Genomic DNA, 24815 nt, shown 5'->3' on the forward strand with positions numbered 1-24815 from the left:
CCACCTTCACCCAGAATGTGACATGCCCCACCAGAGACAATAAAACATTGGACTTACTGTATGCCAACACCAAAGAGGCATACTGTTCATAACCCCCGCCCCCTCCCCTGGGAAGATCAGATCACAACCTGGTGCACCTGGTTACTGTATACAAGCCCTTAGTGTGCAGGGTGCCAATAGTCACCCGCGCAGTACAGAGATGGTTGGAGGAGAGCAAGGAGGTTCTTACGGATGGTTTTGAGACTATTGTGTGGGAGGTGATTTGTGATGACATCGACAGACTTGCATCATGGACTACATTAACTTCAGAAATAAAAACAGTCCTCAAGCAGAAGAGGATGGCCTTCAAATCTGGAGACAAGGAGAAGCTGAAAAGCATGCAAATGGAACTGAAAGGACTGATCACGGAGGGAAAAGACCGCTATAGGCAGGGGATTGAGATCCAATTTCAGCACAACAATGTGGACAAAGTATGGAGAGGCCTTAGAACCATCTCAGGATACAAAAATCAGAACTCTCTGCCAGTGTGGGATGTGAGGCTGGCAAATGAACTGTATCACTTCTTTAACAGGTGTTGTTCCACCTCAAACAGCTCAACCACTTCACACCTCATGAACACACAATGCTCACTGCTCCCCACTGCCAAACACAACTTCCAGTACGCATCCAGCACATGACTCCAGCCTGTCTCTCTCAAATTCAAATGTTTATTTTTTATTTATTTGTCACATACATAGTATGATATGATATGATGGTACATGGTATGATGTGCAGTGAATTGCTTTAGCGACTGCTACTGACCACAGTATTGCAAGTATACAATGAACCAATATGCAAATATTGCAAACATAACCAAATATTACACTTTTATGTCTTTAACATAAAATATGTAGGGTGAAGGTGTGCAAATGAGTGAAGTCAAAGTATAAAGTTAAAAGTAAAAAAGTAATGCTGTAGGTTGATTGAAGGTCAGGGAGCTTGGTACAGACGGTGTGTTCAGCTGATCGAACCGCCCTCTATAGGGCTCGCCTGTCCTGCATAGTGCTGTTCTCAAACCAGGTTGAGATGTTTCCTATCAGGATGCTATATGGTGCAGGAGTAGACCTTCTGAGTACCTTGGAGGAGCAAGTCAGCTATTCTGGACATTCTGTGCATACGGCTGAAGCTAGGGCTACCAATGTGTTGTAGCTGGTGGACTTGGAAACGACTTAGAAGAACAGATAAGATTCACAGTATTACCAGCATTGTTCATACACTACAAAAAGAGAAAGGGACAAGTCTATACTTTTTTCCTTTCAACTTGTGGCAGGGCATTCAGGCCATTACAGACTACAAACCCAGCAACTCAGCCCCCACAACCACAAATGTCCTCTTTCTGAATGAGCTCAACAACTTTTATGCTCGCTTTGAAAGAGACAACAAGCAACCTGCTGTCAAGATCCCCTCATCTACCGACCACTCGCCCATCATACTCACCTCCTCAGATGTTTGCACTGCACTGAGTCGGATAAACGCGCGCAGGGCTGCTGGACCAGACGGCATCCCGGGGCGCGTTCTTAGAGCATGTGCAGAGCAGCTCGCTGGCGTATTCACGGACATTTTTAACATGTCTCTCGCCCAAGCAGCTGTTCCAACATGCCTCAAATCCACCTCCATTGTACCAGTGCCGAAACATTCTAGCCCAACATGCCTGAATGACTACCGCCCTGTAGCACTCACACCCATAATCATGAAGTGCTTCGAGCGGTTAGTCCTGGCACATCTGAGGGACTTCCTCCCACCAACTCTGGACCCACACCAGTTTGCGTACCGTAGCAATAGGAGCACAGAGGATGCAGTCTCCATAGCGCTGCACTCTGTACTCACACACCTGGACAAGCAAAACACATATGCACGGATGCTGTTTGTTGATTTCAGCTCAGCATTTAACACTGTCATCCCCTCTAAGCTAATCTCTAAACTTAGAGCCCTGGACATCAACACCTCACTTTGCAACTGGATTATGGACTTTCTGACCAGCAGACCACAGCATGTAAGGTCAGGCCACATCCGCTCCACTACTGTCACGCTCAACACTGGTGTACCACAGGGCTGTGTGCTGAGCCCCTTCCTCTACTCCCTCTTCACCCATGACTGCCGACCTATGTATGGATCAAACTCCGTTATTAAGTTTGCAGATGACACCACGGTGATAGGTCTCATCGACAACAACGATGAGACTGCCTACAGGGAGGAGGTCCAGCATCTGGCCACTTGGTGCACAGAAAATAACCTTCTTTTAAACACCACCAAGACCAAGGAGCTCATTGTGGACTTCAGGAGGGAGAGAAGAGGCTCGCATGATCCCATCCACATCAATGGGATGACTGTGCAGCCTGTTACATCCTTCAAGTTCCTGGGGACCCACATCTCAGAGGACCTGTCCTGGAGCATTAACACCTCCAGCCTGGTCAAGAAGGCTCACCAGCGCCTCTTCTTCTTGAGAACATTAAAAAAGAACCAGCTACCCACTACCATCCTGTTGAACTTTTACCGCTCTACAATAGAGAGCATCCTTACCAGCTGTCTCACAGTGTGGTATGGAAGCTGCACTGTTGCTGAGCGTAAGGCGATGCAGCGGGTGGTGAAAACTGCCCAGCGCATCACAGGGACTCCACTTCCATCCATTGAGGAAATCCAGAGGAAGCACTGTCTGCGTCGAGCTCGCAGTATTCTTAAGGACTCCTCCCACCCGGCCCACGAACTGTTCTCTCTCCTGCCTTCAGGCAGACGGTTCAGGCTACCACGGACAAGAACCAGCAGACTTAGGAACAGCTTTTTTCCCAGAGCTGTTTCCTTGCTGAACTCCTCTGCCCCCCCCATACACTCTTGATAATCACTGCACTGCACATATCACTTTGTACTGCACATATCACTTTGTACTGCACATATCACTTTGTACTGCACATATCACTTTATGTATAGCACATATCACTTTATGTATATATATATAACTTAACTTATTTGAACTGTATCCTGCACTTGCTGCTTATTGCACTTCTGGTTAGACCTAAACTACATTTCGTTGCCCTGTACTTGTACATGTGTAATGACAATAAAGTTGAATCTAATCTAATCTAATCTTGTATTATATATTTAAGTTGAAGTTGACTTTATTGTCATTTCATCTATATACATGTTAGACAGTACATAGTGAAACAAAATAATGTTTCTCCGGAACCTGGTGCTACATGGAACATATTGAACAATTGAACAAAGTTACATAAAGTGCACATATGCTACACAGACAAACTGGGCTACATAAAGTGCAAACAGGGGACACTGGCAGTGCAAGATTAACATTAACAAAAACATGTAGACAACAATGAGATAGATTGTGCTAAACTACTGAAATGAATAATAAATGTGTAAAATAGTGCAAATACTTCTGCGCAAAATAGAATGGTGTATTGATAGATAATATTACAGATAGATAATGTTACTCAATATAACAGAGGTAATGTGTGTCAGACCAGTGTTCAGGTGTCTGATCGCCTGTGGAAAGAAGCTATTGCACAGTCTGGTAGTGAGGGCCCGAATGCTTTTTTACCTTTTTCCAGATGGTAGGAGGGTGAAGAGTGCATGTGAGGGGTTTGTAGAGTCCTTCACAATGCTGGTGGCTTTCCTGATGCAGGTTGTGTGGTAAATGTCTATTATGGGGGGAAGAGCAGCTCCGATTATCTTCTCAGCTGTCCTCACTAGGGTCTTGCATTCCGATGTGGTGCAGTTTCCAAACCAGACAGTGATGCAGCTGGTCAGAATGCTCTCATTGGTCCCTCCATAGAAGGTGGTGAGGATGGGCTTTCCTCAGCCTCTGCAGGAAATAGAGATGCTGATGGCCTTTCTTGGCTGTTGAGCTGGTGTTGAAATTCCAGGAAAGGTTCTCCTCTAGATGAACACAGAGGAATTTTGTATTCTTGACAGTTCTCCACACAAGATCCATCGATGTTCAGTGGAGAGTGGTCCCTCCATTGTCTTATGAAGTCAACAATCATCTCCCTGGTTTTGTCCACATTCCGAAATAGATTGTTAACCTTAAACCAGTCCGTCAACCCACTCCGGTTGTGTCATCGGCAAACTTGATGATGTGGGTCAGCAGGGTGAACAGCATTGGACTGAGCACACAGCACTGAGGAGCTCCAGTGCTCATTGTGGTGGTGCTGGAGATGCTGTTCCTGATCCGGACAGACTGAGGTCTCTCAAGATCCTGTTGCAGAGCGAGGTGTTCAGGCCCAGCAGGCTCAGCTTCTGGACCAGGTGCTGAGGAATGATGGTTTTGAATGCTGAACTGAAGTCTATGAACAGCATTCGTGCATATGTGCCCTCATTGTCCAGGTGGGTGAGGGTCAGATGCTTTGAGACACGTTGGAACAATGGCGTTGCTCAGTGAGATGTTGAAGATGTCTGTGAGAACATCTGCCAGCTGGTCAGCACATTCTCTAAGCACTCTTCCAAGGATGTTGTCTGGTCCAGCAATCTCTGCAAAGAGTTTTCCTCACGTCTTCCGTGATTAGACACAGCACCTGATCATTGGAAGGAGGGTTGGATTTCCTTGCACGTTATGTTGCACTCTTTGCTGCTCTAATGTGTCTCGATCCGGTCCGATAAGGGGTTACTCCGGTCCGGGATCCGCACCGGAGTTTCATTGTTGTCATGTGAAATGTTCCCTAACCTGTGTCAATTGTATAAAGCTGCCCTGTTCATTTCTGTTCGCCGTCAGGTCTTTAACGTTATGTTCCGTGTTCACCAGTGTCAACGTCTCGGACGTCTTCCCCTGTCCTGTGATTCACCATTAAACCCCTGTTTCGTGATGTCAGGTGATAGCGTCCTTCATTCCTCGTCACTCTTCGTCCTGCTCTCTGTGCACCCGCCTCGTCATGCCCGCATGGACGTGACATAATGGCTATTGGAGATGATCATTCTTTTTTTTTTCATGTATGTAATCTGTAGTCATGGCCAACTCACTCCCAGAATTGAACCTAATCTGACCCAATTAATTTCGCAAGAAATTTATTATCTCAGATCTAATGTGTACATACTGAGAGAGCTACATGGGGTTTAAATAGTTTTAACAGATCTTCAGGGGCTTTGTAGGCTCTCACCATCCAAATGTAATTGTAAAGGGGGTCAATTTTTCCAGATCCCTTCTGCCTTCACCAGCTGGAGGTCCTACCCCCAGGAGACACACACTGACACATCTGTCAGTGTGTGACATCGTGCAATATGAGTGTTACTCACACTCATCTTTTTGGGGTGATTTGGGAGTTTTGTGGGCTTCTTTTAAATCCCTTGTTCAACAGACTATGCCCAGTTTCTCTCAACGCTCAGAGTTTATTGTGGTCCTGATGCGGTTTCTATGGCAACAGGCAGAGGAGAGCAGTACTGGAACCATGCGTCAAGAGAAGTGTTTGCACGGGTACCCTTAGGAACCCACAGTCCACAGATATCTCAGGTCATCTGTTCCTTCTATTCTATTCAATTGCAATTGTTCATAATTAGTCCGACATCTCTAACATCTCTAATGAAAAAAATTATATAGTTCTATTTTTTTAAGGCCCTTTGTGACAATGTACATTGTATAAAGTGGCATAAAAATAAAGATTTATTGATTGATAAACTGGCTAATTTAACGTGTGCCACACACAAAATAAGTTACATTTTTATTTTAAGAATAATAATAATAAATCACTCAAGGAATAATAAGCATTGAGATGGTCATCTGGTTGTGTGGTTATAAACTAAATAATTAGCTATACATTGGCATTTGTTTTGATTTGGATGAGCTACATAAGAAACTCATAACCTGTCAGAAAGAGTCATTTGTTATGCCATTATTTTAATGCAATAATCCCCCATTATGCGCTGTAACTGCCGTCTGTGTAATTGGGCCAGCTGCGGGTCATTTTGAGCACCACAGCGGACTCAGTTCGACACCCTGCCTCTTTAATACCCACCACTGCTGCAGGGCACATGGGGAATCAGAGAAACGGCAGAAATGAAAGCTGCCGCAGCTCAGAAGAGAACAGTGTGTTTCTTACCCAACACTTTCTAAACCCTGCAGAGCAGCTGACATCAAAGCAGCTCTAACAAGAGCATGCATGCATGCAAACACACACACACACACACACATGCTTGTCTCAGTGTCAACACCCTCATTTGACAGCAGTTTAGCTGCTGAACTCATTTGAAAGGCCAGTGGATACCCATAATCCTCAGGGGCAGTCAAGGTCTAGAATTTTATCTCTTGAAGGGGTAAGTGACCCTCCATCCATTCTGTGAAGCTGGTGTGACATCATTACATATATACATAGCAATCACCTGTGTTGTACATCCCACAGCCTAGTATGCTGTAACCTAGCTACACACTGACAGCTCACTGTTTGTGTGTGTACTAATATGTGTTATAATTAAATATGTGCATATATTGAGAACATCAGTCACAAGTTCACCTTAGCACTCTGGTTACCTATATTCACATGAAATTTGCAATACTTTTCATAGATCCTAGAGCTATATACCAATATATAAAAGATTTATCAGGAGATTCTCTGTTATTTATTGTATTGTTAGGGCAGCCATGAAAGGCAAATAGGGATAAGGGCATCAGCAGTGTGTTGTTCAGTGGCACCTTCCAACCTTCCTTATGGGTCCATTTCCTTACCTGCTAAGCCAACCACTGCCCAGGTACTTTGTTTATAAATAAATCAGGTGCTGTAACAGCCATTTCATATGCAAGGCTTTTACTTTAAATCAAGCTGCAAAATATTTACATTTACATTTACAGCATTTATCTGATGCCCTTATCCAGAGCGACTTACAATCAGTAGTTACAGGGACAGTCCCCCTGGAGCAACTTAGGGTTAAGTGTCTTGCTCAGCCAGGGACAGAATGGTAGTAAGTGGGATTTAAACCTGTGTCTGCTTTGGTAAATGAAGGGAGTGAAATGGACTATTGAATGTACAGCACCCATGTACACTCCAGGTTTAAAATGGACAGTTTGAATATTGACTACATACTTGGCCTGAAATGTAATAAAGCTAGGATTGGCAACAAAAAAAATATCACTGCCCCCTTAGCTCTATTTATAGCTATTTCTCTTTTTTTTAGCTTTACGCAGTGAACCACGTCACATGGTAGTGCGTAAGTTGCTTTTGTATTCAAGTGCCTCAGCAGCCCAGACATCACAACCTGCAAAAACTAGCAAAACCTGTAGTCTGAGGTGAAATGCGTTTTATATTTTAATATACATATATTTTTGTAGGCCACTCTCCCTCTGATGCTCCACAGAACCAATTACAGTTATCAGTTTTTTAAGTTATCATAACTCAGGTCCTAAAACTATCATAACTCCGGTCCTTAAATATAAGTTCAATAAAAGCCTGGCCACACTGAAATCTGTCTTATTTTGATAAGTACACCAATCAGGATGCTCTTTTTCTAGCACAAGCTACATGAACAAGCATATGACACATATTCTCTCTATCTGTTTTTGGCGTGCATTATGTACACAGTACTGTCTTGCCTGCCTGCTCTTGTTTGCTTGCTCTAGTACTGAATATTTTAGTCAATTTTGGGGAACAGTCAATATGGGGAACTTCTGGGAGACTTGGGATGCTTGGCAGCCAATTTAAAAGTAATGTAAATACACACAAGATATGGTCATTTCTGCCATTTTAATTGTGATTGAGAAAAATATGCTAAGCTGATAACCATCATTGATAGAGACATTTATGCCACAGGACCAGAAAGACGTGTAAGTTTGTGAAACTATGGAATGAATAATGGAGCTGAAGCAGCGAGTACCTCAGTGTTATGACATGAAGTTACTAAATTAATCTTGATGGTAATATACATTGTGTTGTGTTTATTTGTTGTGTTATTACAATTACAAAGAGCACACTTAAAATATGCACACAGTTTAATCACACTGTGTCAACAATGCAGGACTCATATGTACACCCAGGCACATTTATATATAATATGATAAATGCTGTAAATGTAAATTTATAAAGGGTCCTGCTCACTCAAGCCTAATGAGTAGGACCATGAACCCAACAATCAGGTCAACTGGAGCCAGATGGGTAAGCCAAGTGGCACCTGAGCATCACAATCTTCCTATTATTTAAAAAAATATATAGCATGAATGTGTCAATCAGAAGGAAATATTTAGTCCAAGCCACAGTCTAATAATAAAATAACATATAATATTCTCTTTTTATTAAATCTAAAGACAAGTAACATCTATCCAACATTTGTTGTAGCTAATGCAAAGCCCTCAGTGATGCCTATATTTTTATATTTGTAGTTTCTAATCCATTCAAATCATACATTTTCCTTATTCAATCAACATACAAAATACTGATTATAGTATCCTATGAATTTTTTGATAATACTGTTAACGTAGTTGATATATTTTTTAAATATTTAGTTAGGATGATTTAGTTATGATTTATCACAGTCTAATTCTACTCAATAATTGTATTATTTCCCATTATTATGTACTGTACAGCTCTGGTAGAAGTAGTGTTTAAGAGTGCGTGTGTGTGTGGCTCTTCTCTATCTTACTTAGATTTTCTGTCTGTGGAATGAGTGGTGAATCACTCATCTGCGTCTTTTTCATGGGCAGCCAATAGAGAGACAAAGAGAGTAAGAGAAAAAAATGGTGAAACATGTGTGTGTGTGTGTGTGTGTGTGTGTGTGTGTGTGTGTGTGTGTGCGTGTGTGTGTGTGTGTGTGTGCGTGCGTGCGTGTGTGTGTGTGTGTGTGTGTGTGTGAAAGAGACAGCGAGGCAAACACAGCTCCCTCTACCTCTCTTTGTTTGTTTTGCTTGTATAATCTGCCATTTATCTTGGTTAATGGAGATGCTGTTTGCAGCATTGAGGCTGGTTGGTTGATGACTGTCTCCAGTTCATTAATCACAATCATCACAGGGGCAGTGGTGGCCTAGCCGTTAAGGAAGCGGCCCCATAATCAGAAGGTTGCGATCCTCCAAGGTGCCACTGAGCAAACCACCGTCCCCACACACTGCTCCCCGGGCGCCTGTCATGGCTGCACACTGCTCACTCAGGATGATGGGTTAAATGCAGAGGACAAATTTCACTGTGCACCGTGTGCTGTGCTGCTGTGTATCACACTTCACTTTCACTTTCACAATTATATGTGGGTTCCAACTTCATCAGACCCTCAGATCAGGTTTCCAGGGTTCAACTGGTCTCACTATGACCATCTTCATCAGCCCTGTATCGCAAGCCTCATCTTTACCTACCTATGGAAATTATAACAAGTGTGTGTGTACTTCTGTAAAGCATTCTTTATTCAGCATTTAAAAAGAGAAACCTGCAGGGCTATTATTTCATCATCCATAACAACAAAATCATCAGTCATTTCCTTAAAGATCAGAGCATTACACATAGTCCAGAACAGCTGCTCTCTAGATGAGCCCTTTAGATGCTGGGAGATTGCAGTTTTATACAGGGCTTTAAATCTTTCATCGTGCTGCCATCATATGACTGACCCTTCTCTCTCTCTCTCTCTCTCTCTCTGTAGACATAAGTGCTTATATGCTTGCATGTGTGTGACTTATTCATGTTGCTTGGTGTGTGTGTTTGCAGAAGGAAACTTCCTCTTTTTGTTTGTTTTTAATAAAAATATTATATGAAAAACAGCTTTTTAGTGGGAAAAAATCTCATGATGCATGATGCATCTGAGTATATAAAGTACAGTATTGTGCAAAGGTCTTAGGCACAAATCTGTGAAAATAAAACCACAGTTTATCTAAGCTGCAAGCCATTTTAGTTAACAGAAATTCTATGTTGATCCTTGTATTTCATGTCTTTATTGATAACACCCATAACTCATACAGCTAGGGGGAAACGTATGTGAACCTGGAATTAAAAACTGGTTAAACCCCCCTTGAATCTATTGGTTTAAATTGTGTGTCCATTTGTAGACTTGTGACTTTTGAAATTATTACAAATTAGTTGTAACCCTTTTCCAGATTTATGTAAATTTAGAATTTCTCTATTTTGTAGACCCTCTAAAAAATCTTTTTAGGTGTATTCTTCTTGTGTAGTGCAAACTCTGGGCAAAGTTTGAGTGGATTTTATCAAGCAAAGTAGTTCTGGTCCACACCTCCAAACTCATTTTCTTAACAAGCCTCCAAGTATGCAAACATCTGACTCCAGTATTTTGGAGTTATTTTACTTGATTTTACTAGTATACTACTTTATTTTACTAGTAATTGTTTATAGTTGTTCTCAATAAACACATAAAATCAAATTTTCTTATCACTATGTATCATCATAATAATATACATTCATGCTCTACTAGGAAGGGGGTATTGAATCTGCACCCTGCATTTTGCAAGTATCCCCCTAATGATCTACCTCTCCACTGCTGTTGTTTAGAATGTGTGGCCTGATGGTCCTTTTGTGTGTCAGTAATAATTGCAGTGATGAACTGTGCCAGGATTGTAGTAAAATGAGACAGGAAAAGTGTTGGATTACAGAGATCATTATGTTGTTGGGCCGCTTTTGTGTGCAGTTTATGGTAGTCTGGTTCCAGTGTCAGTTAAACAGTGTGTGGGGTTATGGGAGGAGATGATAACATTATGCAGTTTTTATAAAAAAAAAAAAATGCATCTCTGTCACTGTGTCTGTATGGCCTGTTTAGGTGATGAGAATTTTTCTCTTATTACAATAGCTTGTCTCATTATCTGACTGGCAGTGTGTGTGTGTGTGTGTGTGTGTGTGTGTGTGCGCGTGCGCATTGTTGTTAAGAATCCCATTGTCAGTGAAACAGCATTATCATGTAAGGTTGAATGGTGTATTGTGTCTGTGTGGTGTGTGTGTGTGTGTGGGTGTGTGTGTGTGTGTGTGTGTTAGTTCTGTAAATTTCGTGCAATTACAAAACATTAAGCTCACATTCATTTTCCATAAACATGCAGGATTGTCAAAAGTGTGTTGCAAGGTCCACAAAAAAATATGAAAATATGAAAAATATATTTGCTCTCTTGAGGGGAGCAATGGAAAACCACAGTAGATTCATTTAAATGTTCTAGCTAATGAAACCACACAGCCCAAACACAAATTTTGCATGTGTAATATTTTTGGCTGAACTTGAAAAGATGCTGAAAGAATGTCTGCTGCGTCAATGTAGGTGGTGCCAAATCCTTGTCTGTCTGAGCACTGATGTCTAGGTACCCATTTATAAAAACTCCTCAGTGTTTCAATGTTGTTCATCTGTACTACACTGTGTTCTTGAGAGAAGATGTAAAGTTCATTTTGGGCCATCAAGCCTTATTTGTGTTTAGGTTGAATAAAACCTGGTTTGTGAGCCATTTATGCAATTAATTTCTAGCACTTTCATCTTTTTTCAAGTCAAGTCAACTTTATTGTCTATTCTGCCACATGTACAGGACATGCAGAGAATTGAAATTACGTTACTCTCTGACCCATAAAAATAACATTAAATACAAAAACAGTAACAGTAACGAATACAGAGTATAAATACAATTTAAAAAGAAAGGCACAATATACAATTTTAAAAACACCATATACACCTATACACCATATACACCATATACATCTACATTCTGAGATGAAAAAAAAAGCAACAACAACAGCTTTTAACCCTCATTTGCGAAGTGGATAATCTTCTGTTGACTTCTGTACAATGACAATCATTATTTCATGTTCAGAGGGCAAGGTTTATGCACACCACACACACACACACACACACACACACTCCTGTAATGTTAAATGTGCGTATAGCTCAGGGGGAAGGGTTGAGGCATTGCAGTTGAATAATAGATGGAGTAGTCATGTTCTGTCTTATCCATTCATCATTTCTGCACCAACATGAAGATTGCCATTACCCCATTCTCCATTTTAATTTTTCCTGATGTGCTAAGTGGCCCAGTTCAGTGCATCTTACTGCAGGAATTCTGGCCTTAGAGCATTGCAACATGCTTTGAAGAATTCAGTCAAAGCACTTAAATACCAAGCTTGGCCAAAATACTGTTTTTTTTTTAAGAGCCAGTATGGTCCTTAATGCAGACAGATTGATTGACATTTCAGATACTGGTCTGTCTTATGTGTTCATCATAATCCATCGATCACACACACCTCCTGGTGAAGGTCAACATGGATGATTGACATTAATCATGATTATGGAAATGTTTGTTTATAGCATGATATGGGTGGATTTTGATTGTGTGCATTAGTGCGAATAAAAACAATGTGTGATATATATTCTTTGTACTTTACATAGTTGAATGTGCTGACCACAAAATTATACAAAAAATATAGATGGTAATCAGGTTTATTAACCTATGGAGGTCTGTATTTAGAGTCACACTCAACATTAAAATAGAAAAACACACTATAGGGTAATTCAACTTTGCTGTAATGTCTTTAAAACAAGTCAGTAGTGTGTGCAGCCTCTACGTGCCTGTACGTGCCACATGACCTCCCTACAATGCCTGGGCATGCTCCTGACCTGATAAGGATAGTTTCTCCTTCCAGACCTGGACTAAAGCATCCACCAACTCCTGGGAACAGTCTGTGGTGCAACGGGTATTGTGTGTACAAATCTGAGGGGAAATTATTTTATTTATTAATTTAATCAATTTTGGAATAATGCTGTAAAATATCAAAACGTGGAAAAAGTGATGCACTATGAATATTTACCGAATGCACTGTATATAAATATGGGTGCACTTAGTCTTGCTGTGCAGCCAGTTCTGTTTTTTAAATCAATTGTACGTAATTGCAGACAGGTTAAAATACTAACCTGTCAAAGATGCAGATAATACAGACAAAGATGCAGATAATACAGGTAAATATAATTATACACAATACTCCTTCAATAAAATAAAAAAGCAAAAGATTAAAGTAACCTTGGCATGACAGTTCATAAGTGTTTGATCCTTATTCTTTTAAATATTTGGTTTTGTTTGTTCAGTTGTTACTGCTTCCACTGTGACCCATAGGTAACCCTGTGCAAGCTCTGCTCCTCTCAGCCATCTCTGATCTCTAGAAGCATCAGCTGGTTGCATGGATGCTTCAGGGGGAATGATTGACCTGTTTTGGAATCAAATATTAAATCAGGTCAGCATGATTGTGAAAAGAGCAGAAGATATGATATCTTGCTGGTATCATTATCCTGATGTATATGATTTGGATATTGATTCATTTATTAACAGTAAACACAGCACTTACAGAATGGTGCTGATCTAAATACCAGAGATTTTAGTTTTAGTACCTCTGAGGCCTGTGGTGGGTCTGCACTCATGTAAGCATGAAAAGATACTGACCAATGAATTCCTCTGTGTGCCTCTGTTGGTGATCGGGTTGTGCTAGATTTTGGATACACGTGACAGAGTCTGAAAATGAATTCACAAATGTATTCTAGCATTTTGGATTGTGTAGTCAGGTGGACAGAAATATGCAGAGAACTGGCTCTAAGATAAAAAAAACAAACACAAAAAAATGTGAATAGCACGTGTACATGAAATTGCTGTAATTATATCATATATTACACACAGAAGATAACATGTACATTTACTCTATGTTGAAGAAGAAATGGGTGTTCATGACAGTTCCTGTGTCGGCTGGTCCTGGTCTGCAGGCTTCTACATTGTCTGCCAGAGGACAGTGGGTCCAAAAGTGATCTGTGATGATCTATGATGATCTTCCTTGCCTTTTCCACTGTCATCGCTACAGTCTTTTCAAGTACAATGACTGTTTTTACAGACAAAAACACGGCTGTGCCATGGGTTCATCTGTGTTCCACATTGTGGCCGATCTCTACATGGAATCTCTATGTGCTGTGTTTACTGCCTCCAGTACTGCTCGCATGGTCCCCCCATTGCTAAAGGTAAAAGGAAATCATTCATCTAGACTCTTCTCCGTCTTGGCACCTTGGTAGTGGAATGAACTTCCCCTCGAGGTCAGAACAGCTCAGTCACTGAGCACCTTCAAACGACAGCTCAAGACCTTCCTCTTTATTTAGATTAACTCGTAAATTTCTTGTGTACAGAATCTACAACAGAGTGAATAAAAAGATTGTATATATAGTTGGGGTCCTAGTGAACTGGAATCTCATCATCGATGGTAACTTGAAAGCACGTTCTGGATAAGGGCGTCTGCCAAATGCCATAAATGTACATGTAAATCTAAATGTAAATGTAAATGGAAGAAGTAGAGAGCAGAGCCCTGAACTCATTCCCAGGGATTACACCCAGCCACTGGTTCAGGTATGTGGATGATAACTGGGTCATGATGGAAAATTTCACCAAACACATAAACATCAAATGGTGGACATGAACAGCAAATTCACTCAGGAAGACGTCACAGACAATAACCAAGGTCAGGGAGCTTGGTACGGTTGATGCGTTCAGCTGATTAAACAACCCTCTGTAGGGCTCGCCTGTCCTGCGTGGTGCTGTTCCCAAAACAGGTTGAGATGTTTCCCGTCAGGATGCTCAGGATGTAGAACTTCCTGAGCACCTTGGAGGGCAGTCTAAAGCCTCTCAGGCATCTGAGGTGGTAAGGACACTGCCGGGCCTTTTTCACCACAGTGTTGATGTGACAGGAGATGTCCACTCTTTCCACTGGGCTCCTGTTGATGACAGGAGTCTGGTAGTTCCTCTCCTGCTTGGTACTGAAGTCCACTATTAACTCCTTTGTCTTTCTGACGTTCAGGTGGAGATAGTTCCTCTGGCACCAATTCTCCACATTTCCAACCTCCTCCAGGTAGGCCGTCTCGTCGTTGTCCGAGATCAGGCCCACCACAACAGTGTCGTCAGCAAACTAAATGATGGTGGTTGATTTTGTAGTGGCTGCACAGTCATGGGTGTACAGAGAGTACAGCAGGGGGCTCATAACACAGCCCTGGGGGACTCCAGTCTGTACATCGATTGGGATGGTAGGCAAACTGTAGTGGGTCGAGTGTGTCCGGTAATGAAGTAATGATGAAGTCTCTGACCAGCCGTTCAAAGATCTTCATCACTACTGAGGTGAGGGCTACAGGGCGTCGTTGCGGGAGGCAGGATGGGCTGTCTCTGGGACCGGAACATTGATGGACTACTTGAAGCACGTGAGGATCACCGACTGAGATAGAGAGAGATTGAATATCTCTGTGAACACAGGTGCTAACTGGTCTGTGCATGCTCTGAGGATTCTCCCCGAGATGCCGTCCGGTCCTGCTGCTTTCCTGGTGTTCACTCTCCTGAAGGCTCTCCTCACGTCATGCTCTGTCATGATGAACACATTCTCGGTGCTGGCAGTGTCCTCCTGTCTGCAACTGTTGGAGCTGCTAGCCATAGCATTGCAAGCGTCTTTACCTGCAGCCTTGAAGCGAGCATAGAATGTATTCAGCTTGTCTGCCAGAGACACGTCCGTGTTGGTCATACCGGATGTTGGTGCTTTATAATCTGTGATAGTTCTTAGTCCCTGCCGCAGGCTCCTAGTCACTCTGTTCAAATTATGACAGTTTTTTCCCATAGCACTGCTTCTCCTCCTTCACCGCTTTCCTGACATTGTATGACACAGCCTTGTATGGTTCCATGTCCCCAGAAGCAAGCCCCGCATTATAGGTTGCGGTGCGAGATTTCAGAGTGTCGCGCATGGTTTTATCCACCTTCTGATTGGGAAACGTTCTGGCGATCGTTTTCTGCACTGTATCGTCCGTTAGTTTCCCAATGAAACTAATGGATTTACAGAGCCACTGCTGAAAGATTCTTTAAAATTCGGTGAATTCATCTTAACTTTGTCGTGACAAACTGCACAATTAGGTTTCATTAATACTGGTTTTCTAGTGCGGGGACCTCCACCTTTGGGTCTCTGGGTGGACTTAATAGGTAACCAGCAGGCAGTTGGATAAGCCGCTCTGCCTACTGCCTGGACTGCACACTTGGGTGCCAATTTGGACTAGAAAGACTATAGGTGAAATAACTAAAAATTAGAGAAGCACCCTCCCAGTTGGGATAGAAGCCATCTCTCCTAATTAGTCCAGGCCTCCCCTCAAAAAAATGTGAATTATTTACAAAGCCAATATTATTTTGTGGTCACCATTCAGTCATCCAGCTTTTCAGCGATGAAAGTCAACTATACATTTCATTGCCACGTCGTCTTAGGATGGGAGCAGAGCAGATTGCTGACATCTTTTTAGCAAGCTCACATTCAAATGATATTTGTGCGGACGTGAATTATAATTTTTGAAAACCTATGTTTGTGTTTTTGCCAGCACGTTTAAGTTTGATTTGATGTCGGTAGCTCTAGCTCCAGGAATGCAGTTGACTGTGGTAGTTGGAGATACTATTTTCACATTTCCTAAAATAGATTTACCAATTATTGGAGCGTGTTCCTCTTGAAAAGGAGTTTGGTTTAATGGGGAGAAGTGGTTAGAAACGTGAATCTGCGAGCGGTGCCATTCACTCAGCCAGGTGCCTCGCTGCTCAGGTACCAGAGCCGCCAGAGATCTAAATATTAACTGTCCGGGCATGTTAGGACTACCTACAATATCCACTGTCTTTGTGCAGCTAATGTGTGACATGTCTGGATTATTTATACAGACAGCAGCATGGGTTGTTCTTCTAACTCTGCCATTTTCGCAAATAAGCTAAATAAACATTCTACAGGTAGAACCAGAGATGGAAGAAGAATCCATAACTTACGGATGGATCAATTATGTGGTTAATTTAATGACCACCACAGGTTTCATATTTCTGATTTTCTCCCTTGGTGAGCAGGATTTGGTTGCTTTTCTCTTAGCTTGTTCCTGCATGAATGTCTCTGGTTTAGTTTTGGAGAATTGATAGGGACCCTGGAATGGCTGCAAAAATATTGGCCAAAAGAGGCCTTTAATTATGGCCTTTAATGCTATAGAGATTTTTCCCACATCAGTCAAAAACACTGTGAACATTGTGAACATTGTCACATAGTCACATCATTAGGTTGTGCCCGATTTCCAATCTGTGTAAGAAAGGCACCACACATCATCAGAATCTGCACAAAAAAAGTCTTTCTCTATCATTATGTAATGATTGTCTCTGGCTTGGATGAATTTCTCTGTGTCATACGTCATTACCTACTAAATAGAAATAAACTAAATGCCGCTACATTAATTACAGCTAATTTATTTTTGTGTGCAACATACAAGGCCTTTGAACATGTTTTTCAAAAAAGTAAACCTTTTCCTTTATCTCCCTGTAGGTGAGTCTGGCGCAGCCCTGTCGCGCTCACAGCGCCCCCTATCGGCCCGGGCGGCCCACCATGGCCCGGCCATGAAGGGCTATCATGTCAGCCGCAGCCTGTCCCAGCATGCAACAGGGCCTTGCCACTGCATGGACTGTGATGGTCCTGGACGTGAATTCCATTACCATCAGGGACATGCAGACCACCATTACTATCCTCCTGGGGGTCCTCCTGAGCCCCTGGCTCTTCCAGCCCCTCCGTCAAGTGGTGGTGGGGGTGGAGGGGGGACGTTCCCAAGGTCTCACCACAGCCAGCACACATACGACTCCTGTGAGGAGTGCCTCACACACAGACCGGGGTCTGGGGTAAAGGGTCAACGGGGCCCTGCAGCATTGCTCGATCAGTTTGAGCGCCAGCTGCCACTCCACTCGGACGGCTTCCACACGCTGCAGTACCAGCGCTCAGCCAGTGGAGGGGAGCAGCCAGCGCGCAGCGAGAGCCCCAGCCGCATTCGTCATCTGGTGCACTCTGTCCAGCGGCTCTTTGCAAAGTCACACTCCCTGGAGGCGCCGGCCAAACGTGAGTTTAATGGAGGACCTCATGGAGGAGGTGGAGATTACCGGGACAGGGGTGGTGCCGGGGGCGGGGGCCATCGGAGCGGAGGTGAGGAGAGTGGAGGAGGAGGAGGGCACCACCAGTCCCGCTCAGCACGGCGCAACAAGAGCCGAGAACGTAGCAAAAGTGGCGACTCCCGTCACGAGTCATCCCACCGGCACGGCAGCCGACACCGCAGCCGCACCGCTGGCTGGTGGAGCTCTGATGACAACTTGGACAGCGACAACAGCTTTCTAGTTACAGCTGGGAGGGGCGGAGGCCGTGGTGGAGGGCCTGGGGCTTACCACGAAAGCCTAGATGCAGCCATCCAGGAGCTGACAATGACCAAGAGACCCAAGAGACCAGTTGGCCCTGGGGAGTGCATGGCCTGCACGGGTATTGCGCTGGCGGGGGAGACCAGCAGCCATGCTGGACACTCGTTGAAACGGAGCACCTGGTCGGCCATGACGGTCAGTCAGGCACGAGAGGTCTACCCGAGAGCAGGGGGAGGGGGCGGAGCCTATGAAAAAGCATTGGTGCCTCTGGAATCTAAGGTGAAAGAGCGGACACTGCACCATCTCCAGGTTTGTGTGCGTGTGTGCATATAATATGACCCTAGTAAGCTGCTGAGACATGAATATGCACTTAACCAACCACACTCCCCCTCATACATTCAGTAAAAATCTCATTCTCTTTCACTGACACTGAATACATGCATACACTGAAATTCTCTGGCAGGAGATGCTGGTCATTGACTTGCAGATTTCATTATCCTGACTGAAAGCATTAATCTGGGAAGGTGGCTCTACAGAAGTGTGTCACTCAATGACGGCACTGTCATACACTGATAATTACCTGTGTTATCAGCTTTTACTTAGAGGCAACATGACACACACAAACACACAGCCTCAAACACTACTCAGAGATGACAGACACACTTGTCTTGAGGACATCAGTGTAATGAAATTATCAGGGAAGCACTGCCCTGAATTGCGCTGATTTAGAAAGCTCTCACTAAATGAGGTTAAGGACGCTAATGTAGCCATCCTTGCTATGTAACCATGGTGACCTGATTCTGAGTCATGTGATTCAACAGTCAATGGGGACAGGATGGAACCAGAAACACTATCTATTCCAGTTGTTGCTAACCTGGAGGGGGGGTGGTCACAGAATTGTATCTGCACTGAGGTTTCCAAAATTATATTAAATGTGTAAACAATAACACACACAAAAAGGATAATCAAAACTGTAGAATCCTGTATTCTATATAGACAAGAGCTGTAAATCTTGGCCCAGGTCGGGTTAGGTTTGTACTCGTGCTCGGTCGGCAAGCATCAACTTCCGGTGTATAGTACCTATCCTTTCCATATGATTCACTGCTTGTAAATTTGTTTTGGTGATTAGTAAAAATGTTTTAGTTAATTTTTTAATGAAATATTCCTTTGATTTGCAATTTTCGGCCACCATCATCAGGTGATGTGTTTTAATCATTGGGAGAGAGATGCAAAATTGAATGTTGGCCAAGTGAAATGGAGGCAAGTGGCACACGATTATACTTTAAACCTGCCCATTTCCTTTCCCTCTAAGTCTAGCGCTCGTAGTGCAAGAGCTTACAGGGTCACATTGCAAGGGCTTACAGGGTCATGTTTTTTGGAAATGGTGCAGTAAAAACACTGGCTGTGTGATTATTATAACAGCATAACAGTTGGGTCAGACTTGGGCTGAATTCTCTCAAGCAGTTTACCTGCAGTTTAAAACACGGAAAACGTAAGATCAAAACACTACAAACTTCTGTTTATTTTTTTGCAAATTAATCAATTTATTCTTTTAATGTGTGTATAGAGTGAGCCTGCAAGTGGTGTCAGTGCAGAGTTTGCTATGGTTTGTCCAATAAGACAGGGGCAGTGGTGGTCTAGCGGTTAAGGAAGCGGCCCCGTAATCAGAAGGTTGCCGGTTCGAATCCCGACCCGCCAAGGTACCACTGAGGTGCCACTGAGCAAAGCACCGTCCCCACACACTGCTCCCCGGGCGCCGGTCATGACTGCCCACTGCTCACTCAGGGTGATGGGATAAATGCAGAGGACAAATTTCACTGTGTGCACCGTGTGCTGTGCTGCTGTGTATCACATGTGACAATCACTTCACTTAAAAAAAAAAATGGCCAAAATGTAGTCCAATGTCATGGTGTACAATATGTGTCAATTATGATGCTACTGGTCCATTTGAAAATCCCTGAAGCTGTAGTTGTTACGGTGGTGGTGGCTGTGGAGACCCTCTGGTTCGTTTCACGCTAAGTCCTCGTTTAGCAGTTGCCAGGAACCAGGATTTATCTGTTGATCTCTTCACTGGACTCTGCCAGAGAAAACAGATGTGTTTTCAGTTGTATCTGTGTGAGAGACTGTGTTTGAGTCCTGAACACTGAACACTAGTCCGGAGATCTATATGAGAAGGATCTACTCCCAGTTGGATCGCTATTGTTAACACCCACGGCATCTGCAAAAAGCCTTGGGGTTTGGATAGATAACAAACTGAGTTTGAACCATCATGTTGCTGCGATCTCCAGATCCTGCAGGTTCACTCTCTACAACATTCGCAAGATTCGGCCTTTTCTCTCACAACAGGCTATGCAGCTCCTCGTCCAGGCAATGGTCATCTCCAAACTCGACTACTGTAACTCTCTCCTGGCTGGAGCCTCTGCAGTCACCATAAAACCACTCCAGATGGTCCAAAATATGGCAGCCCGTCTCATCTTCAATCAGCCAAAATACACCCATGTTACACCTCTTCTTACCTCCCTCCACTGGCTCCCGGTAGCTGCTCGCATTGAGTTCAAATCCTTGATGCTTGCCTACAGGGCTGTAAATGGAACTGCGCCCTCCTACATCAACACACTACTACCTAGATACACTCCTACACGCTCTCTCAGATCGGCAAACGAAAGGAGACTAAAAATTCCTTCTTCACGTGGTCTCCGATTCCAATCATGTCTGTTCTCCGTTGTTGTCCCTGGCTGGTGGAACAACCTGCCCTCCTCCACACGATTAGCCGAGACTATCACCACTTTTAAGAAGAAGGTGAAAACCCTCTTATTCCAAAAATATTACAGACAAATTTAACACATACACATGCATACACATTTAACAAACAAATACAAAATGTATAAATACATTATAATTTTTCTTAGTCTAGCACCCAACACTCTCCGAGCATGTTCTTCAATGACAAGTCTAAGCCTTATCAGGGCTCTTAGTTTGTATACTTGATATTCTATAGAAATCGAACGAGAATTGCTGGTGTCTTCCCATTGTAAGTCGCTTTGGATAAAAGCGTCTGCCAAATAAAGTAAAGTAAAGTAAAGTAAAGTAAAGTTGTGACCTTCTGTACTTTGGGTACCAGTAGTGACCCCGCACCTGTTGATCGCAGGGGTGTGGCTAAAAGTTCACTTAGGTACGAGGGGTGAAATCATTTAGAGCTTTATAGGACAAAAGTAGGATTTTCTAGTCAATCCTAAATGCCAACTTTTCAACATTGTGCATTGAGATATTTCTTATTTTTGCAATATTTCTAAGGGTTTAACAGAAGACAGTTGGTGAGCATCCACTGTCTAATGTCCTTCAGACAAATCTATATTCTGTTCAGCTGCTTTCATCTGGCATTGCTGATAGATTACAGCTGTGTGTCGTCAGCGTAGCAATGAAAGCTAATATCGTGTTTGCGAATGACGTCACATAAAGGTAACATGTACAAGGAAAATAGTAACGGACATAGGACAGAACCTTGTGGAACACCAAACTCTACTTTACTATGTGAAGACAAATCTCCATTGATGTCCACAAACTGATACCGATTGGTAAGATATGATCTGAACCATACGAGGGCTATTCCCTTAATTCCAACAACATTCTCTAACCTGGCAAGGAGAATAGCGTTATCAATAGTGTCAAACGCTGCACTCAGATCAAGCAGGACAAGCAGCTAGATGCGACCCAGATCAGAGTCAAACAGCAGGTCATTAACCACTTTAACCAGCGCTGTCTCAGTGCTATGATGAGGTCTAAATCCTAATTGATATACTTCATGGATATTGTTACTGTCTAGGTATGCACTCAGCTGCTGGGCTACGACTTTTTCTAAGATTTTTTATATAATCGAAAGGTTAGATATCGGTCTATAATTTGAAAGCTGACTGTGATCGAGATTAGGTTTTTTAATCAGGGGTCTAATGACTGCTACCTTGAACGAACTGAGTGACAAGTTAATCATTTTGAGGATAGGATTTATAATATCAGGTGCTACTTGTCAAGTACATTGATTTGACAACGAGATTAGTTTAACTAGTTCATGCTCTTTAATAAGGTTGAAGCATTCTAATTGGTGGTCAGCTATTTGAAGATTATTTTCCATAGAAATATCGACAGAGCTGTTTGTTGTCCTTTTAATCTTATCTCTATTCATAACTATTTTAGTATTAAAGAAACTCATAAAATCATTGCTACTATAATGATATTGAGTGGTAGTATCCATTTCTGTCTTATTCCTGGTAATGGGCCAGAGCAGATTACTTTATCCAACATAATTTTAGCCAATTCAAGAATCTTTATAAAATTATCTTTAGTTATTTCCAACTGGCGTAGCCGGATGTCATTAGTGCCGACGCGAATTGCTATACTAGAATATCTACGGTTATTTTTTGCCAGCGCTTTTAAATTTGCGTGGATGTCGGGTGCTCTGGCTCCAGGAAATCACAAGATTTTATTCGCTGGTGCCGCTATCCTCACGCCAATGAGTAGAGCCGGTGGATTGTGGGACTCACTGAGGGGGGAGAAGCGGTTCTGAACACCGGCGTGTGGTGCCCAGGTTGTGGGAGAGCTTGGCGGGTCGCCCCGGTAGCTCACTTGCGTGATTTACGCTGAGCTGTCACCCAACTGCCCTGCTGTTTGAAAGGCGCTACTGCTACCGGCGCCAGGGTAGAGACACTTACTGGCTGACTGGGCTGGTGTGCGTCTATTATGAGTCTATTAAAACTAAAACAGATGCGCTCTTCTAGCTCGGCTATTTTCTCTGTCATTTCGGCTATTGTTCTACACTTTCTGAGGTAAAATCCTCACTACTGACAGAGTTCGACAAACTTTACATTTCACATACTGCACGGGGGATTAGTGAGGGAGCCATAACTTTTTTTTTTGTTGTTGAGTTTATGTGATTCTTAATTCAGAGGTAATTCAGGAAGTCCTTGGAAATAACACCAGCTCATGGCAAAAACACCAAACAGTGCAGTACCAGAAGCTGTAGCAAAACTTTCACTTAGAAGAGGCCTCTGTGGGGCCACTCTAATATAAAGCCCCGACTGGTGGAGGGCTGCAGTGATTGTTGACTATCTACAACTTTCTCCCATCTCCCGACTGCATGTCTGGAGCTCAGTTCTTCTTTACCTGTCACCAAGGCTCTTCTCTCCCGATAGCTCAGGCCAATATGCTCTTAGGAACCTTAAGTGCAGCAGAATTTTTTTTTGTAACCATGGCCAGGTCTATGCCTTGCCACTATTCGGTCTCTGAGCTCTTCAGGCAGTTCCATTGACCTGATTATTCTCATTTGCTCTGACATGCATTGTGAGCTGTAAGGTCTAATATAGACAGGTGTGTGGATTTCCTAATCAAAACTAATCAGTATAATCAAACACAGCTTGATTCAAATGAAGGTGTAGCACAATTTTAAGGATGATCAGAAGAAATATGAGTGTCACAGCAAAGGGTCTGAATACTTGAAATAATATAATGATCATGTAATTTTTAGCCCTGTGATATTTAAGATTTATTAGCAAAAGTCTTATGCTAATAAATATGCAAAAATGTCATCAATTTTGTGTATTTCTGTCAATGGTGGCCTGGCTGTTAAGGAAGCGGCCCCGTAATCATTAGGTTGCCGGCTTGTATCCCAATCCGCCATGGTGGCACTGAGCAAAGCACCGTCTCCACACAAGGGTGATGGGTTAAAAGCAGAGGACACATTTCATTTTGTGCACTGTGTGGTATGCTGTGTATCAAAATGACAATCACTTCACTTTCACTTCACTTTTCATATGTGTGTACGTTAATGTGGAAAAAACAATATTATCAAATGGCTGCAATATAACTGAAAAATTTAAGGGGTCTCAATACTCAATACTACAGCTAATCAAGACTGCTGTTCTGTCACAGGCTTATTTCACAGGTGCCTGGTAACAGCAGGACGTTTCTGGAAACCTCAAACTTTCTTAGAGTTCTTCTGTAAGAATATGTTAATTTCTGTGTCTGACAGTGGGCACTCATGGCTCGCTTAATGTCTGATACAGCCACACACACACTCTGCTGCACAGCAAATTTGTCAGTTTTAAATTAGGACTGTAGAGTATTAAAATGGGAGTGGAGTGGACATGAGAGACTTTACCTCTGTACACTGTTTACATTTGGACATTTGAAGTGCAGCACTGTGCAGCACTGTGTGTAGCTGCCTTTTAAATGAGATCCCAAAACTTTTGCAGGCTTCTGTGTGTGTGTGTGTGTGTGTGTGTGTGTGTGTGTGTGTGTGTGAGAGAGAGAGAGATAGAGAGAGAGAGAAAAAGAGAGAGACAGAGGGTGTAATAAGGGAGGGAGGGAGTAATGTTGTAGTTTCTGTTGGTAGAATGTGGTGAAAGTGAGTGAGAACTAGAAGAAACAGGTAAAGAAAGCAACTGACATCTGTGGACGTGGAAACACACAGTTAGACTCAATGGGAAAAAGAACATCAGTAAGCACATGACCTCTGTGCTGAGTTGTCGACTCAACACAGACACTACAGACGTGGGTGTGCAAAGGAAAGGAAAAAGGAAAAGCAAGAGAGACAGGTGGCAGAAATCTGAAGGGCAGGGGGGGGCGAGATCATACTGAAATATATCAAAGGTTAAGCTCTCCGGGTCGTTCAAAGCCCAGTGTGAATCAGTACGTGTGTCTGTGTGAGTCCAGCAAT

General features: G+C 42.9%; 1 protein-coding gene across 6 annotated transcripts in view; it reads left to right on the forward strand.

Annotated features, from left to right (window-relative positions):
* Nucleotides 1-24815, forward strand: part of dlgap3 (discs, large (Drosophila) homolog-associated protein 3) — a 152969-nt gene that overhangs the window by 112977 nt on the left and 15177 nt on the right. For all 6 annotated transcript variants that reach the window (XM_028963325.1, XM_028963324.1, XM_028963327.1 and 3 more), the window contains one exon: nt 17256-18415. In XM_028963325.1, coding sequence (XP_028819158.1) covers nt 17327-18415 — 1089 coding nt within the window. In that variant the 5' untranslated portion in view covers nt 17256-17326. The remainder of the gene's footprint in view (nt 1-17255; nt 18416-24815) is intronic.

This window comes from Denticeps clupeoides, chromosome 20, assembly GCF_900700375.1.
Source record: "Denticeps clupeoides chromosome 20, fDenClu1.1, whole genome shotgun sequence".
Classification (NCBI taxonomy): Eukaryota; Metazoa; Chordata; class Actinopteri; order Clupeiformes; family Denticipitidae; genus Denticeps; species Denticeps clupeoides.